Source organism: Gasterosteus aculeatus, chromosome 18 (genome assembly GCF_964276395.1).
Source record: "Gasterosteus aculeatus chromosome 18, fGasAcu3.hap1.1, whole genome shotgun sequence".
Lineage (NCBI taxonomy): Eukaryota > Metazoa > Chordata > Actinopteri > Perciformes > Gasterosteidae > Gasterosteus > Gasterosteus aculeatus.
The window spans coordinates 16,140,779-16,157,568 of record NC_135706.1 but is presented as its reverse complement, the minus strand read 5'-3'; the positions used below and the strand labels follow the sequence as shown (position 1 = coordinate 16,157,568).

At 49.8% G+C, this 16,790-nt stretch overlaps 1 protein-coding gene across 1 annotated transcript; it reads left to right on the top strand.

The window, feature by feature from the left end:
* The first annotated feature begins 9,988 nt into the window (after positions 1-9,988).
* On the top strand, positions 9,989-14,800 carry pou3f2a (POU class 3 homeobox 2a). The gene has a single exon (XM_040161282.2). It carries the CDS (start codon positions 11,743-11,745, stop codon positions 13,021-13,023), a length of 1,281 nt encoding a protein of 426 aa, XP_040017216.2. The 5' UTR covers positions 9,989-11,742; the 3' UTR covers positions 13,024-14,800.
* The last annotated feature ends 1,990 nt before the right edge of the window (positions 14,801-16,790 follow it).

The following is a 16,790-nucleotide window of genomic DNA, read 5'->3' as shown; positions in this document are numbered from 1 at the left end:
AAAGGCTAGAAATCCCTCTTCAAGAAGCTGAAACCATTAAATGTGTGTTTGTTTCGCTTCATGAGAGGCTCACTGGGTGTGTGTGTGTGTGTGTGTGTGTGCATGTGCGTGTGTGTGTGTGTGGTTTCAGGCATTTGTGAGATGATGAAATCAAACCGTGCACATCACCTGAAACAACTTTAACGCACAACGTGATGATCACATGATCACCTTCTTCTGCGCTACAGCAATTTACCCCAAACGTGGCACCTTCACGAAACCTCGTCCTTTTCAGTCGATAACGTGAAGAATCCGTAACGCAACTCTGGCGTGATTCACGGGGGAAACGTCTTCCTGGTCCCACGATAACGACGACGTTCCACAGACAATAAGAAGTGTTCTAACGGGCTGCACTCGTCATTCAACGTTCTTGTTTGGTCCATCAAGCAAACGATTACTTCTACATTCATTTTAGATCCTGTACTTTTTGTTCCCACACACACCTGGAGGAGGAGGAGGTGGTGCAGGTGGTGCAGCAGGAGGAGGAAGAGGTGCAGGAGGAGGTGGAGGAGGAGGTGAAGCAGGAGGAGGAGGAGGTGGAGGAGGAGGTGCAGCAGCAGCAGGAGGAGGAGGAGGAGGTGCAGGCGGAGGAGGTGCAGCAGCAGCAGCAGGAGGAGGTGCAGCAGCAGCAGGAGGAGGAGGAGGAGGAGGTGCAGCAGCAGGAGGAGGAGGAGGAGGAGGTGCAGCAGCAGCAGGAGGAGGAGGAGGAGGAGGGCGCTGGCCTCCAGCCTCTCTCACAGAAGTGATGTTTGTTTAGTGGAAATGACACGTGCTGCGGAGGAGGTGGTGCAGCAGGAGGAGGAGGAGGAGGTGCAGCAGGAGGAGGAGGAGGAGGTGCAGCAGCAGGAGGAGGAGGAGGAGGAGGTGCAGCAGCAGCAGGAGGAGGAGGAGGTGCAGCAGCAGGAGGAGGAGGAGGAGGTGCAGGAGGAGGAGGAGGAGGAGGTGCAGCAGCAGCAGCAGCAGGAGGAGGAGGAGGAGGTGCAGCAGCAGGAGGAGGAGGAGGTGCAGCAGCAGCAGCAGGAGGAGGAGGAGGAGGGCGCTGGCCTCCAGCCTCTCTCCTGTCCACAGAAGTGATGTTTGTTTAGTGGAAATGACACGTGCTGCGGAGGAGGAAATGATCTGCTTGGCCTCATGTAAGATCCTCACTGGCACCGAGAACACTGCACTCAGCTCTTTACACACACACACACACACACACACACACACACACACACACACACCCTCCGACCCTTTCTTCCCTTCATCTTCTCAGTTCTCCATCCATCGCTCGTCTGTCACGGCAGGAGTGCAGCCAATCCATCAGGGGTCGGAGGCGAGCCATTCGGGCGTGTGTGTGTGTGTGTGTGTGTGTGTGTGTGTGTGTGTGTGTTTTGTTTTATGTATCAAAGTACCACTGTAGCCGCCTCTGAACACTGTGTGTGAGATTCTGCATTATGTTCATATGCACATTTTCACACTCTTTTCTCACACACACACACACTCACACCTTTCCACGCTCCTTCACCTTTAATAAATGTGTGACTGCTGTGTGTGTGTGTGTGTGTGTGTGTGTTTGACACTAGGAAGTGGATTGGCCCGGCTTCCCTTTGCTCTGCTGACAGATCGTTGGACCGTAGCAGGCTGCAGATCCACAGCACGCTGGGATGGAGACTTATGATGGAATATCAAATTATGTAGCAGAGGATTGTCCGCGTAGGGGTTCACACGCACACACACACACACACACACACACACACGGAGCAATTCGCCTAATCGAACTGTTGCCGTATTCCCCTATAAGTCTCCCACGGAGTCATTATGATGTGGCGGCGGCGTTACTGATGGCCTGTTGTTTTATTTACATAATACATCTTCTTTAGGCCGCTGACGTCGTCTCCGTAGAACCACTTTGGATTTATGAGGCCATTTTCACGCTTGTTACCACAGGAAATATGAGTGTCTATCAGCATGTGTTGGAGAGGGAACGAGTCAGAGAACCGGCTACGGACTGCAATGACAGCTACACACGCACAAACACACACACACGCACACACACGCACGCACACGCACACACACGCACGCACGCACGCACAAGTCGCCGCGCTTTGTTTTCTCGGGACACTGAATTGCAGCTGTGTGGTGAAAAGAAAACTCAAGCTCATAAAACATACCAGAGTTGAAGCTTTGCACGACCCTGTGTGTGTGTGTGTGTGTGTGTGTGTGTGTGTGTGTGTGTGTGTGTGCGCGTCCTGAGATCACACACAACGTGGACTCGTAACAGCCTCAATAAAACTCCAATCGGCAGAAAGCAACAGCGAGGAACGCTTTTATTTTTTTCACATGCACAAACACATTTTGATTGTCCATAAAAAGAGCAGATTTTAAACCACTTCTGGTGACATGAATTGAAGCTTAGAGGTTATTTGGGTTTGTACCAACTTTCAGTAGATCATTGAAGACTGATGTCGGTGTTCCAGCTTAGTTGTTTTACAGTATTAAACCGTAAGCATTCGCCTATTTGAGAGGTTTCATCTAAAATGAAGTAATCCATCAACGCGGCGTCTGACTTCATGTTTGAAATCAGACGTGCTGCAGAGAACGCACCAGCGTGCACAGTTTGCGTACGTAAAAGCATCGCGTTCATCATTGCTCATCCCACAAAGAGCCACGTTAGAACCACCGCGTTGCTGCAGCATCCTGGCGTCCTCGTCTTCTCCCATATGTTTCCTCTTCACAGAGGAGCAGAATAACCTTACATCAAGAATTCAATAACTCCTTTTCTGCTGTAAAATTGGCACCATTGTGTATTTCTCTGCTTGTCAATGCTTGAACGCATGAAGGCCCTTTAGAGGAAGGAAGTTAAGAGTTCAATTTCTTTGAAAAGTGCTGCCGCTTTGCAGCTCTTCATTGCAGGTGAAGGTGTGAACTTAAATCTTTGGCATGAACGAAGGTGCTCTCGTTCTCTGGTCTCTCTCACGTCCTCTTTCATATTCATTAAACACCAAATCTGGAAACTGCTGAGAACTGTTTTAAAATGGTCTGCTGGCCCCCAGCGCACACAAACCACAAGAACCACGACACTCTCATGCATTAGTATATTTACTCACATACACACCCACAGATGGAACATAACCCAACAGCTCCACTCTGAACCCGATCGCCCTCTCCGACCCACACGGAGACGCACTTCACACCGGCTACGTGCTGATTGGACTTGGCCGGGGTTTGCAAACAGAACTGCCAGTGACGAGAGGGATGAGAGGAGCCCCCCCCCCCCCCCCCCCGCGGTGGGGAGGATTGGGCCCTTAGTGCTCTTCGGGTAAAACAAGATCGACGGGGGGTGAAAACGCAGACATCTGACGTCTCCATGAAGGAATACAGGTGCTCCCGTGGAAAGGAAGGAGTGTGGATCGCGGACCCCCAAACATCCCATTCCATTCAGATTGTGTTGCTATTTCCCGACTGATCTACTGATCTATGCCATCTGGCTGCGGACCCCCCCCCCCCCCCCCCGTGTGGAGGCCCGACGCTCGGCTCGCGGGGAAATGAAGGGAAAATGAAAATGAAATGAGCCGAGCTCCCCTCCTGATCCTGGTCTCAGCTCTGTCCTCTGCTCCATCTCATCCACCCCCTCCCTCCCCCCCTCCCCCCTTCCCTCCCTCCCTCCTTCCCCTCGGTATCATCAACCTCCTCCTCCATCCTCTCACCCCCCCCCTCCCTCCCGCCACCCCTGGGTAATCAGTGTGCTCTCTCATTCCGTGGCACACGGAGACACATTGATCTGGCAGTGCGCACTGACACACACACACACACACACACACACACACACACACACACACACACACACACACACACACACACACACACACACACACACACACACACACACACACACATTGATCTGGCCCGCAGGTCAAGTTCAATAGGAACAGCCAAGCGGACCTTTTTTCCTTTTTTCACAGACTGGCTCTGCGCTGCGAGGAGCTCAATCTCTCTGCGGCTGCTTCCCTTTCACATGCAGTAAGAATGAGAACGACAATGAGGAGACGCTCGAGGATCCGTCACCTCTGATCTGAACATCTTCAGTCAGAGAAGATGTCCGTCTGGGGGAGGATTTGGGTTTCATTTAGAATCAAAGTAAAACTGGGAAAAAAACTCAGTTTTTTGTATTTTCTGTACACAGACGTTTGTCTTTTCTTTGTAAATGAGGCTGAACCCACGTGTTGTAAATACACACATCGAACGGGCAAAGAGACGTTCCCCGAAAGACAAAATCAGATAAAGACTGACGACACGCCGGAGACACGCGGCGTCCCAGGAGCATGCTGGGACTGTTCGGGTCCCACTTGACGAAAACATCTCTTTTCCTCTCGCTCCGAAATTCTTTTCACTCTTTCATGATTCTGGAGTAATTTATCCCTCAGAGAGACGGACGGACAGACAGAGATTCACATTTTAGCCCGACACTTTCATTTAGCCGAGTAAATTTAATTTTGTTTGCTTTATGCAACAAGAAGAAGCGGACTCTGCCTCGACTTGTGTTGATCTCCGCTGACGGCGGCGGCATCGCTAATGGGGGCTAGCGCCGCGCGCGCCACAGCTACCGGGCTACGCCACTAACCAAATTAGCCCCGCGCATATATTTAATACAGAGCCGGCCACACAAATTAGCCGAGCAGTATGTAGCCTAGCACCTCTCCAGTGAGGCTTTGAGATCTGAGCTGCAAATTAATTGGCTAGGTTGCCTCCAAGAGTAGCGCCGCTGTTTTTCCTCCAGCCTGAATTATGCCTCGCAATTGGCGAAACCCATTTGAAATGCACGGAGGGGGTGTGAAGCAGCGCTCCTACACGAAAAGCAACGTTGGCTTTTGTGCATCTGCCACTCAGAGCAACGGTTACATTTGTATGCGTAATTTCCTGAGCATCAAGGGGAATAACACGAAGAAATACAGCCCTGGAAATATGAAATAATCATGTGGACGCGGCTTTGTCCGTGCTGTGTTTCTACGTACGTTCAGTGGAAGTCACACACATTCCGCGCGCTGAGAGACACTAATTAATTTGAGTAAATCTGCGTGCTGGTTACTGGAGGCAGGAAACACAGAGCGTCTTACGAACGTCGTTCCCTGAACGCCGTCTCTGCAAAGTACACGGAGGGCTTGAATAAAGGGGGAGAAAGACAGATGTGTCATTTGTGCTCGTGTGAAAACGAGTGAGAGCAGAAGACAGGGATTAGTTTGATTACCCCTCTGAGAACAACCATTATTGCCCCCGAGGTCTCTCCCCCCATCCGTCTCAGTTCGATCCCCACATCTTGGCTTCGTTTCAAGACAAGACTTTTAAATGTATTTGTGGTAAAAGTAGAGCCTCACGCCATTAGAGTCCGGTGTGACTCATTGCGCGTTCTGACCTTGAGCGTGACCTCGGAACATGTAGTCATTTAGGGGCGAGGGGGGGGGGCTTTGTGATGTTTTATTTAAAAGGCTTACGCAGAAGTAAGGGGCTTACATAGTAAAGGTGCACATCTTAGTATGCATATACATTATTTGAATAAATGTCACCACACATTTAAGTCTATGTTTAAATCAGCCCACATTTCTGTGGAAGATGAACACCTCGCTTTCCAAACATCAGTTGAGGAAGATGTAATCTTTACACAATTACTGTGTAAAACCTTTTCTTCTTTAGAATTAGTAGAAAGGGGAAATTGCACTTGGACACAAGAGCAATGAGCAGCTCGCTTTTTGTGTCCTCACTTTGAAACTGCAGATAAAAGGCGTGTCAGTGAGGTGACCAGCATCAAATGTTTGACCCAGACCTCCATTCAAGGTGCAACTGCCTCTTCCTCTTTGTGTTTGCCGTCCTACTCCTCCTCTTCCTCACACCCTCTCCCTTTATATCTGCTTCCCTTGTTGCTATCCGTTCATCTCCAGCACCGGAGAGCTCCCCTTAGCTGCTCTCATTTGTAATTGGCCAATCTATGTAACTAGCGTTTGCACCTGCGAGTCTTCGGAGTGGCCAATTGATCGTTCCGCTTCGGCGATTCGCGATGCACGACGCTTTTCGCACGAACACGAGAGACATTCGTTATGAAGATTGTGTCGAACGCTGTAAATTGCATCGGGGCATTTAACGAAAAAGAAGCTCGATTTTAAATCAACATTTGAGTGAAAAGCGGAAAACGTGCCTTTTGCAGAACTGATGTGTTTTGTCGTTGTGCAAACAGCACAGACACAAAATGTATTTAGACACGAGTTCATTTATCACTGATGACGCCTTTAACATCAATGTCAGCTTTTTGGCTGAGAGATAGATAAGAAAATTGATTTTATCCTCATTTGTGGAGCTCACATTACATGTCGTTTAGCCGGGGGAGCAGTTCCGTGTCTTGCTCACGGACACGTCGATATGAACGGAGCAACTGGGGTTCAAACCGCCAACCTCGCGGTTCCTGGTGCACCCTCACTACTCCGTGCGCCACTGCCGTAGCATAGCATGGCTTAGCATAGCTAGGCAACAGCTAGCCTGCCTCTATCCAAAAGCCACCTAGCAGCACTGCTGAAGCTCAAGTCAAACCATTAATTATGCGTTAAAATGATTAGTTGTGGTAGGGTAGTTTTTGTGCTAAGCTAGGCTAACCACAGCTCCATATTCAGCGCTACAGACATGAGTGGTTTCGAATCGTATAAATCTGTGTTTGCCCTCGCTGCTGTGTGTCCATAGATACATTGATTATTGGTGATTGACAAGCAGACCTGAGCTCGTATGATCAATCGGAGCAGTGATGCCCGTCCTCTGTTGGGGTGTGAAGCAGCCGATCACGCGTCTCAGCTCCCTTGGTCACGTTCTCCTCTGTGAGTATAACCGCACACTTGTTTGTGCATTTACGAGACGTTCACTTGCCCAAGTTTACTGCCTCGATCCCCCAACTAGACGCACGGCGTGTTCACGTGGACACGCCTGGCTGTGCAGCAGCGCTCATTCATATCGACCACACTCGCACGCTGACCCATTGTGTGTCCATTTGCATGGATAGCTTCAGATTTATCTGTTCTGTGGGTCCATGGTGCCGACTTGTGCGTGGACGTGTATGGAGATTTACTCCTGTTTTAACCCCGGGGTGAGCCATCAGTATCGATTGGGACAGACTTAGGCTGATTTTAATTCCCACTTGGTCCAAGACTATTGATCAGGGCGCTGAGCTTTCAAGAGGGTTTAACGGCCTGTACCTGCCCCTCCTCCCGGCCCTCGCTCCCCTCTTTCTAATGTGCTTTTTTTCTAATTGGGTAGAAAAAAAGGGGAGAGGTTTGTTATTACGCCCCAAAAGAGACAGGTGGGCAGAGGTGTTAAGCCACACGCCCCCCCCCCCCCCCCCCCCCCCCCCTCCACCACCAAGGCAATGCTGTTCAATATGACGGCGCTCATGCTTTTCCTGTCTGGACGTTATAAACCGGGAGCGGGGAAGAATCTGTGCACCGCGACAGCGATGTCACGGTGAAAATATACCTGCACGTGAGTTATGACCACTCACCCAGGTGGGGAGCGTCTCTTTATGTCTTTATGGGGTCTCTGGGGGCCGTTATATGGGACAACATGGGAAGTCTTCCAGGAGTCCTGGTGCCTCGGGAGTTGGGAAGTGTTGTGAATTTTATAGTTCTCCTTAATGGTCACTGAGAGAGTACGTCCAGTACCACGAGAAACGAAACCTCAGCGTTGATTCTGTGTGTGTGTGTGTGTGTGTGTGTGTGTGTGTGTATGTGTGTGTGTGTGTGTGTGTGTGTGTGTGTGTCTGTGTGTGTCAGCATCTGGTTCACCCCAACAGAGATACACATATGAGTACATTTCTGCTTCTGGGAAAATGTGTCGCTGTGTGTATTGCGTGTGTGCATGTGTGTGTGTGTGTGTGTGTGTGTGCGTGTGTGTGTGTGTGTGTGAGAGGGAGATTGTGAGGGATGGTTACTGTGCGTGGCGTTTCTCCTCCATTTGTCCTCCCAGAGGCAGATCAGGCGAAGGGGAAATAAATTGGAGAAAGAGAATAAATCAATGCTAAACTGAGCACCAGTGAGACCTCATAACCCTGAAACTGTCACAGACACACACACACACACGCACACGCGCACGCACACACACACACACACACGCACACGCATATACAGGGGGGAAAAGGCGCGTAAGTAAGCGCACAAAGCTTAACTCACACCTACAAGCTAAAAGAGGAGCGATAACGAGGTTGGTTGGATTCTCTTCTGTGTGCATTGCACTTACTTACAATAACACTCTTTACAGCGAACACCCTCCACCCCCCCACCCCCCCCCATCTCCCCCCTCTCCCCCCCCCATCTCCCCCCCTCTCCCCCCCAACAGCTCCACAAATGATAAATGAGCACCGACTGACACTTCATCCACATTTTACTCTCATTTCAGCTGCTTTACTGCTGGTATTTCTCGACTGACTTTGGCTTGTTGTGCTCTGACTTCTGCATGTACACATTTAGCATTTTAAAAGTAACTTTCAGCTTCGCATCAACTAAAAGAACTGTTTGTTTTTTACCAACTTATAAATCACATTGTATTCAAACGATCTCTGGCTCTTAAAATTCTGAATTTGTTACTTTGTCAATTATCTTTCAAATCGCTTTCCTTGTTCAGGCAACTGCTAAATTAAAATTATAAATGCTTTTTGAAACTTCACTTTTAAACGCTCCTACAAACCGCTTTAAGTACTGCAACTTAAAACTCCCGTTCAACCTGTCAGCAACGGCCGACTGTTTCAGGGATGTCCAGGGTGTTTTTAGGAATTCTTCACACAACTCTCTCTCTCTCTCTCTCTCTGTCTCTCTCTCTCTGTCTCTCTCTCTCTCTGTCTCTCTCCCTGTCTCCCTCTCTCTCTCTCTCGAACGCCGCAGTGCGCATAATGTTTGAAGAAATCAATGTATCGGCGAGCGTGAGGACACGGGTTGGACGTGTCTTCTGAAGATGGAGCACCAGAAGAGGACACTCGCTCTGCGGATCCCACAGACACCAACGGCCAGCCGAGGCTTCTGCGTTCCGGCTGCAGATGGAACCGGTGGTTTTGGTCGCAGAGGGAGCGCATAGATTGGGATTATGGGAGGTGGGGTATTGGGGGGGGGGGCATTGGGAAAAGGCTCTTCACTGGGTTTTCTATTCAACCTCTAAGTCCTCTAAGGCCTCCTCATCTCTTCTGAGAGCAAGCAGGCTGAGGTCTGATCTAATGCTGAGTGCCACATGCGAGAGACACATCACTTTGATGAGATGTGAGTGTGTAGAAGTACTGAACGAGTGTGTGCGTGTGTGTGTGTGCGTGTGTGTGTGTGTGTGTGTGTGTGTGTGTGTGTGTGTGCGTGTGCGCGTGCTTACGTGTAGGTGTAATGAAGGAGCTCAGAGTTTATTTCGGTGTGTGTGCCTTGTCACTGTGCACACTCCCTCACCCCCGAAGGGCTGTTTGGGGTATTCTGTGCAGGTTTTGCTCAGGGGGGGAGGTGAGTTCTTGGGGTCTTGCATTCAGATGTAATTATCCCAGACAATGGTCTGGTTAAAGCTGGAATCCTCGGAGCCCCCTCTGCCTTTGATTGTTTGGGCCAGCTGTGGAGGAATGGCCATTATCTCCCTGTGTCCAGCAGCATAAAGAAGCCCCCCTGCCCCAGTTACTCCTACGTTGGTGTTCCCACAGGGGGGGGGGGGGCAGTAACACACTGGTCAGGAGAAAGTGAAAGCCACCACAATACCGGTCTGCTTGCCAATATACACGTTCACATAAACGAGGGAGTTGCACTATTCATACTGACTTCTCACATTACGAATAAGGTTTAAATCACTTAAAATGAAGGAAGCCGCAGACGCTGGCGTTGCGCGTGTTTGTGTTTGTTCCGTCTGCGTGTGTTTGGATCATAAACATCTCATACAGAGTTCTGCGTGCGCACAGGGACACTTAGGCCCATTAGACTGGGGAAGAAATTGAATCTTTACAGCAGTGGGGCCATATAATTACTGTTAATTTAACGCTCAGATTCTTCATCATTAACTCTCACTCTTGAATGCAGAAGGAGGGATTCTTCGCTGCTGGTGCTGACAGCAGAGCCGGTCCTTCCACTGAATTAGCAGCAGCCTCCTCGTCTCGTAAGAACAGGATTCGCATCGTTTATGCGTTATTAAGCCTCGTAATTGGGCAGCCAGTAGTTTGCATATTAGTCTATTAGGCTAATATGTTTTGCCTCTCCCACCACACGGCTTGCCAGAGCCCCCGGCGACACATTTGGTAATTCTCAGAATTACACCCTGATCATAATCCAGTGTTCTTTGGATCCCTCAACGTGCGTCGGTTTATGTCTGTGCATCCTCGGCTTCATTACAAAGTATTAATCAATTAACTTATCTCTTTCCCCTTGTTATGGTCGTTATCGGGTCTGGCAGGGACCTTAAATTTGCCCCCGCCGACCAAAACAGAAAACACACATATTTAATTTGGTAGCGAAGGATAAAGAGCGCCGCTGCCTAAAGGTAAAACGGGTTCCTACAACCTTTTAATCGCTGTTATGTTTTACAGCCGTTGTCCCACTTTGAACCAATAAAATCACATCTCCTCAATAGTTGCTGAAGGGACCCCCAGAGGGGGGGGGGGGGGGGGGGGGGGGACCAAGTTTATATCTGAGAGAAGAGGAGAATTAACTGTTTGAAAGAGAAGCTGATAGTTGCTTTATAAATAAATAATAAAATAATGCATCACATCTCATAAGGCCATCATTTGTGTTGTATTTATCCACTTGCATCCTTTTTAGAAAGGAGCACCAAACCTTCTCCATCCTGAGGGAACATACTTCGTCCTCGGCCCGCGGCTCCGTCTCCGTGCGTCCGGGCCACGGGGCCTCGCGTGCCACTGTGTGTGCATCTGTCTCAAAGTTTACCCAACAAGCAGGTGGACGGGGGTCCGCTGGGGCTCAATGGAGGGCCGAGGGGTCCATTCTTTCAGCCTCCTCTCTTTAGCCCCGAGCTGCCCTCTCCGCTCGCCCCCATTATTTGTCCCGGCGGCCGAGCGCGCGGCCCCAATGAGCCTTTTGGAAGGGAACGAAAAGAAGCAGCGAGCCGCAGCTGTGACGTGGGCGTTGTTGTTCCATTCAGCGCGCTCGCCATGGCAACGGGCAGAGGCCCTGGAAGCACGCGGCCCCTTCGCTCTGGACAGCGTCCTGAGGGCGGAGAGGCAGCTGTACGCTTCTCCCGAGGATCACTGCTCACTGGTTCATTGTTCAAAGATGCCCCAAACTCGGTGCTTGCGATGCGCGAGAGCGGGACGCGTCGTTTTGAATGTTCTGGGGACATTTGTTGTTATTCCAACAAATAATGCGCAAACAATGTGTGGCTTTTGCAACTTTTACGCATAGGTTTGACGCACGAAACTACCGAACGTGACCCACTGACCGAGATCAACGTCGACTATCAACTCCCCCCACCTCTTTCATATGAGCTAGTTTCCTCTTCTGTTTACTGTCGGCGGCCCAGCGCCCCCCTCCACTTTGCACTCGCGCACGCAGCGAGGCTGCTAGGACTGTTGGGCAGAGTGATTGGGGTTTCTGTACAATCTCCCGTGACCAATGAGCGGGGTGCTGTCAGGGGTAACCACATCTGTCAAGCGTTCTTGGCCAATAAAGAGCGGAGCGAGGCGGACCACAGGTGCGCGCCTCTGCGTCCCCTTGGCACCGCGCCCGGGAGATGCTGGAGAGAGACGCCTATCTGCCCCGTGGCGCAAAAGAGTTACTGTCAAAGGCAGCCTCGCTTTCAACTCCGGCCATCACTCCGGCTCCGAGAGTTATGGCGACCGCAACGTCCAACCACTACAGCGTCCTCGCCACCCCCAGCAGCGCGCCGCCGCCGCCGCACTCGGACTCCGGAAGCATGCAGCAGGCGGCGGCGTACAGGGACGCGCACACCTTGCTCCAGAGCGACTACGGCACGTTACCGGTCGGCGGGCATCCGCTCAGCCACGCGCATCAGTGGATCACGGCGCTGTCTCACGGCGACGGCGGGGCGCCGTGGCCATCGAGTCCCCTCGGAGAGCAGGACGTGAAGCCCGTGCTGCACGACAGTGACCGAGAGGAGCTGCAGAACTCCAGCAGTCTGCAGCAGCAGCAGCAACAGCGACACCCTCACCTCGCGCACCAGCAGCCACATCACGACGCCAGAGCATGGCGAACCAGCACAGCCGCCACGCACATCCCCGGCATGGCGACGTCTGAGGGCCAGAGCCTGGTGTATTCCCAGTCCGGCTTCGGACTGATGCCAGGGGGGGAGCAAGGGGCGATGCATCACCACCCGCTGCGGGACGACGACCACCACAGCCACAGCCCGCACCTCAGCGAACACGGGGGCGGCCCCGGGGCCCACCAGCAGCAGCAGCAGCAGCCCCTCTCGCACCACCACCAGCAGCACGGGGGCCACCAGGACCACTCGGACGAGGACACGCCGACCTCCGATGAGTTGGAGCAGTTTGCCAAACAGTTCAAGCAGCGACGCATCAAGCTGGGCTTCACCCAGGCGGACGTGGGTCTGGCCCTCGGGACGCTCTACGGGAACGTTTTTTCTCAGACCACCATTTGCAGGTTCGAGGCGCTTCAGCTCAGCTTCAAGAACATGTGTAAACTCAAGCCCCTGTTGAACAAGTGGCTGGAGGAGGCGGACTCCACCTCGGGGAGCCCGACCAGCCTGGATAAAATCGCCGCGCAGGGGAGAAAAAGGAAAAAGAGGACCTCCATCGAGGTGGGCGTCAAAGGGGCTCTGGAGAGCCATTTTCTCAAATGTCCAAAGCCGGGAGCCGCGGAGATCAACTCCCTGGCGGAGAGCCTGCAGCTGGAGAAGGAGGTGGTGAGGGTTTGGTTTTGTAACAGGCGGCAGAAGGAGAAGAGGATGACGCCCGCTGGGGGACAGATAGCAGGGGGGGAGGACATGTACGGGGACACCCCTCCTCACCACGGAGGACAGACTCCCGTGCAGTGACCTCGGCGCGCTGCCCTGAGAAAACAGGCCCCCGGAGGAGGAATAAAGCCTCCTGTGTGCGTTTGATTCTGCGTGCCGGAGCGCGCGGATCTGGACCTCAAGCCGGTTTAAACGTCGGACCCGCGGACACGCGCACACGGCGGGGAGACGCGGCGGCGCTCGAGCACTGAAAATACGCATAGCAGAGAGCCGCGCGGAGCGGGTTCATGCCGCGGATCACCGTGCTGCATATTGGAATACGGCCGGCGCGTGCTAACCAAACAAACAAACAAACAAACACACAAAAACATTTTTTTTTAAAACAGCGACAATTGATCAGAGAAAAAATGCTTTTCCGCGTCTTCGGCCGACGCGCCAATGTGTCGTTATGTAACGTGTCGTTAGAGAAAGGCAGCGTGAGATGTGGACACGAGGCGTCTGCAGGGGGGACGGGGGGGACGGGGGGGGGGGGGGCGACCAGGCTTCGGGCTCGGTAATAAGTCGCAGTCAGTGTGGGTAAATAAACGCCATCTTTCCATCAAAACAAAAGCAACAGGGGCGAGAGAGGGAGGAGAGAGAGGGGGGAGAGGGGGGAGGGGGGAGGGAGGGAGAGGGCCGAGGTGGAAGACACCTGCTGTACCACGGCCGACTTATTTCTATATTATCAATATTATTATTATTATAAATTAGTTTTAATGAGCTGAATCGATTGCAGTGTCAGCTACAATAATAATAACAATAATAATAATAATGATGAGAACAATCGAGCATCGACGCTTTTCTCTCTGTGCGCCTGTTTACAGTCTGTTTTAGCTGTTTCTTATTTCAGTACTTTTCCAAAATGCTGTGAAGAGAAAGACCGAGACTGTCCGGCTGGAACCCTCAAAGCAATCCGGCCCCTGTTTGCCTTCCTTTTACTAAGAAGAACTCTGATTATAAACTGGTACTACTGCTGGTACTGCTGCTGGTACTACTGCTGGTACTACTGCTGGTACTGCGGGTACTACTGCTGGTACTACCACTACTGCTACTGTATGACTCCTTCATCCACCGACTCTTTGTGGGATGTATCTCCAATCGGGTTTTTTATGGCTTGGTTTGTTTGTTCGTGCGTGTGTGTGTGTGTGTTTGTTTGTTTGTTTGTTTGCTCTGTTTTTTTCCTTCTCTCTGTCATTCTGTGCCAAAGCACAAACACAGACACGTGTTCTTGTGCCACTTAAATCCTGTGATTAATAACCTGATCAGATTATTACGGTGGAAATCCACGAGTTGGGGATGATTTCTCTACAACAAAAAAATCCCAACATTGAGAAACAAAAATCCAACTGAAGGATTTCGAGGGAGAAAATGTCATATTTTGATAAGACGAAGTGTGGACGATTCCCACCACACGTTTTGCATTTGAAAAGCTGAATGTATTGGAGCCGGTTTACAATGTCAGAGACGCTTTTTTAAATAATTCATTGCCAATCATTAAAAATGAAGCATAGCAATACTTCACGCAGTGTTTTGTAATTCGCCCAGCGGTGCATTTTCCTTATTGAGGGTTTACCTAATAATTCACCCTTATTTATATGATTTCCAAAATGTATAAATCCAACAATTCTATGATATTTCTGACTACATCAGAAGTAGGCTAATCCTTCAGCTGAATTTGAGTTTCTGAGGTGAACAAAAAAAAAATCAAAACCAAAACAAAACAGCATCGACCTGAAATCTGTGATCAAACGAAGAGGAAATCAACGATTGCACAATTTCTATATGCTTTTTTGTCATTAAATCGTATTTGTTTTCTACAGCTCTGCAGTCTCTGCACGTTATTATGCCGGAGGGAAATTCGCAGCTCTGCCAACAAGCCTTTTAATTTATTTTTTTTCTTCAACGTGGCCTTGTGTTATAATTATGGATTTTTATCAATCCGTCTCGCTTGCTTAAATTCGTCCTTCAGCTGTTGATCCGCTCAGGTCTTGTTGGTATCCGTAAAGATGACGGCCGGTGGCGTGAAACTGAAACACACCGCGGCGTTGATTCCTAATATTCATCGGGTCAAATGTGGAAACTAATTGGCGATTATGACGAGACGTAATTTACGGGATGAAAACAACGGGCGCGTTTGCATTTGCACGCTGTAGAAAGCTGCACAGCGAGGCGGCGTAGGCCTCACTGCAGGTGTATGACGGAAGGTGTTTCATAGTCATCCATGTATTATGTGCAATGTGCCTTCAATACACACACAAAAAAACTATGAACAAATGTTGGTCAATTTCATGTGAAATAATTTGAATAATAGTAAAAAATGCTAAATATCAAGTAGCATTCTGAGATATTGGGTGGAAATTAGAATAGATTGAAAAAGAAAGCTGAGGTAACTGCAGGAATATTTTAAGAGAGTTACAATGTTTTAGGACATTTTCTGTATTTAGCTGCTGTGGGATTTCTGGTCCTGCTTCAGCTTCAGCTTTTCTTCTTCATGTTCCTCATGTTTTGCTTCCACCAAATGCTTCATGTGCTGATTGGAGGCCGAATGAGAAGCAGCTCGCTGCTGCCGCCTGGCGGCGGTTCGCGGCGCAGACCACGCTGGTGCTGATGGAGGCTTCATCAGCGATGCGCCTTGCTACTTTTTCTTAATTGTAATTTATAGCTGGCTGTAGTTGTACACTGAGTCATAACGTCTGCATATTATTCTGAGACCACATGATATGAGTCATAATACACCCCTCACATCGTTTTTCCTTCAGCTGCATTAATGAATAATGAATATAATATCGGTTTTATGTAATCTGATAATCAACGAGAGAATATAAACAATCATCTGTTTAGAGTTCAGTCAGTTGTGTTGAATTTACAAGCAGTTTGTGTACTTTTAGAAGAACTAAGTATAGAATATACAATGAATGATTGATTGATGCCTATAGCTGCTTGTGACTGTTGTACTATAGAAGTAAAGACAATCTTATTTACACAACACAAAAATATATTTTGGTTCAAGGGCTTTACAAGTTGTACAAAATAATACCAATAATATTGATAATAATAAACTCATTAAGGAATCATGGAAACAACATTTACACCAAAGTTCATGCAAAAATGTTTAAAGTCAATGTTTTTAAAATGTTGTTTACAATCTTTTTCTAAAAGGAAATCAGGCAGCGACAGACTTCAATTCCCCTTTTTACAACCGTAACTTATTACCTACAATAACCAGGCTTTGTTTGTAGAGTAATTATTAAACCAAATGGGTAATTTAAGGGAACATATAAATATATTTGAAAACATTAATATTCGTCGGTTGTGTGAGCGAACACGTGTGCGACTGTCAGTGTGTGTGAGTGTGTGTTGCAGGTCTAAACCAGGTCCCTGGAGGACCCTGTTGCCTGGATTCCGTCCTATCAGCCAGCGACCATCTGCCCTCCTCGCGGCCCTCACGCTCCTACAGGCGTCCTTTGCATTATTCAGATTCACACACACACACACACACACACACACACACACACACACACACACACACACACACACACACACACTGTAAGCCACCTCTGACTCACCAGAGGATTTATGCTCCTCCGTCTCGTGAGGGAGGACTCTGCACAATGTCCACGCGTGAGCCAGAGTCACCAAACGTCCTTGTGTCCTTTTGCTCACCCGGATCCCGTCGAGTCTCTGCGGCGGCGCCCCCGCGACTTTCCTCCACAGCTACCAGCACACACACAAAGCAAAGGGCAGGGAGCTAATTGTGCTACATGGCTGGGTGGGATTTCTATGGTAATATGATAGCGGGGGATTATGAG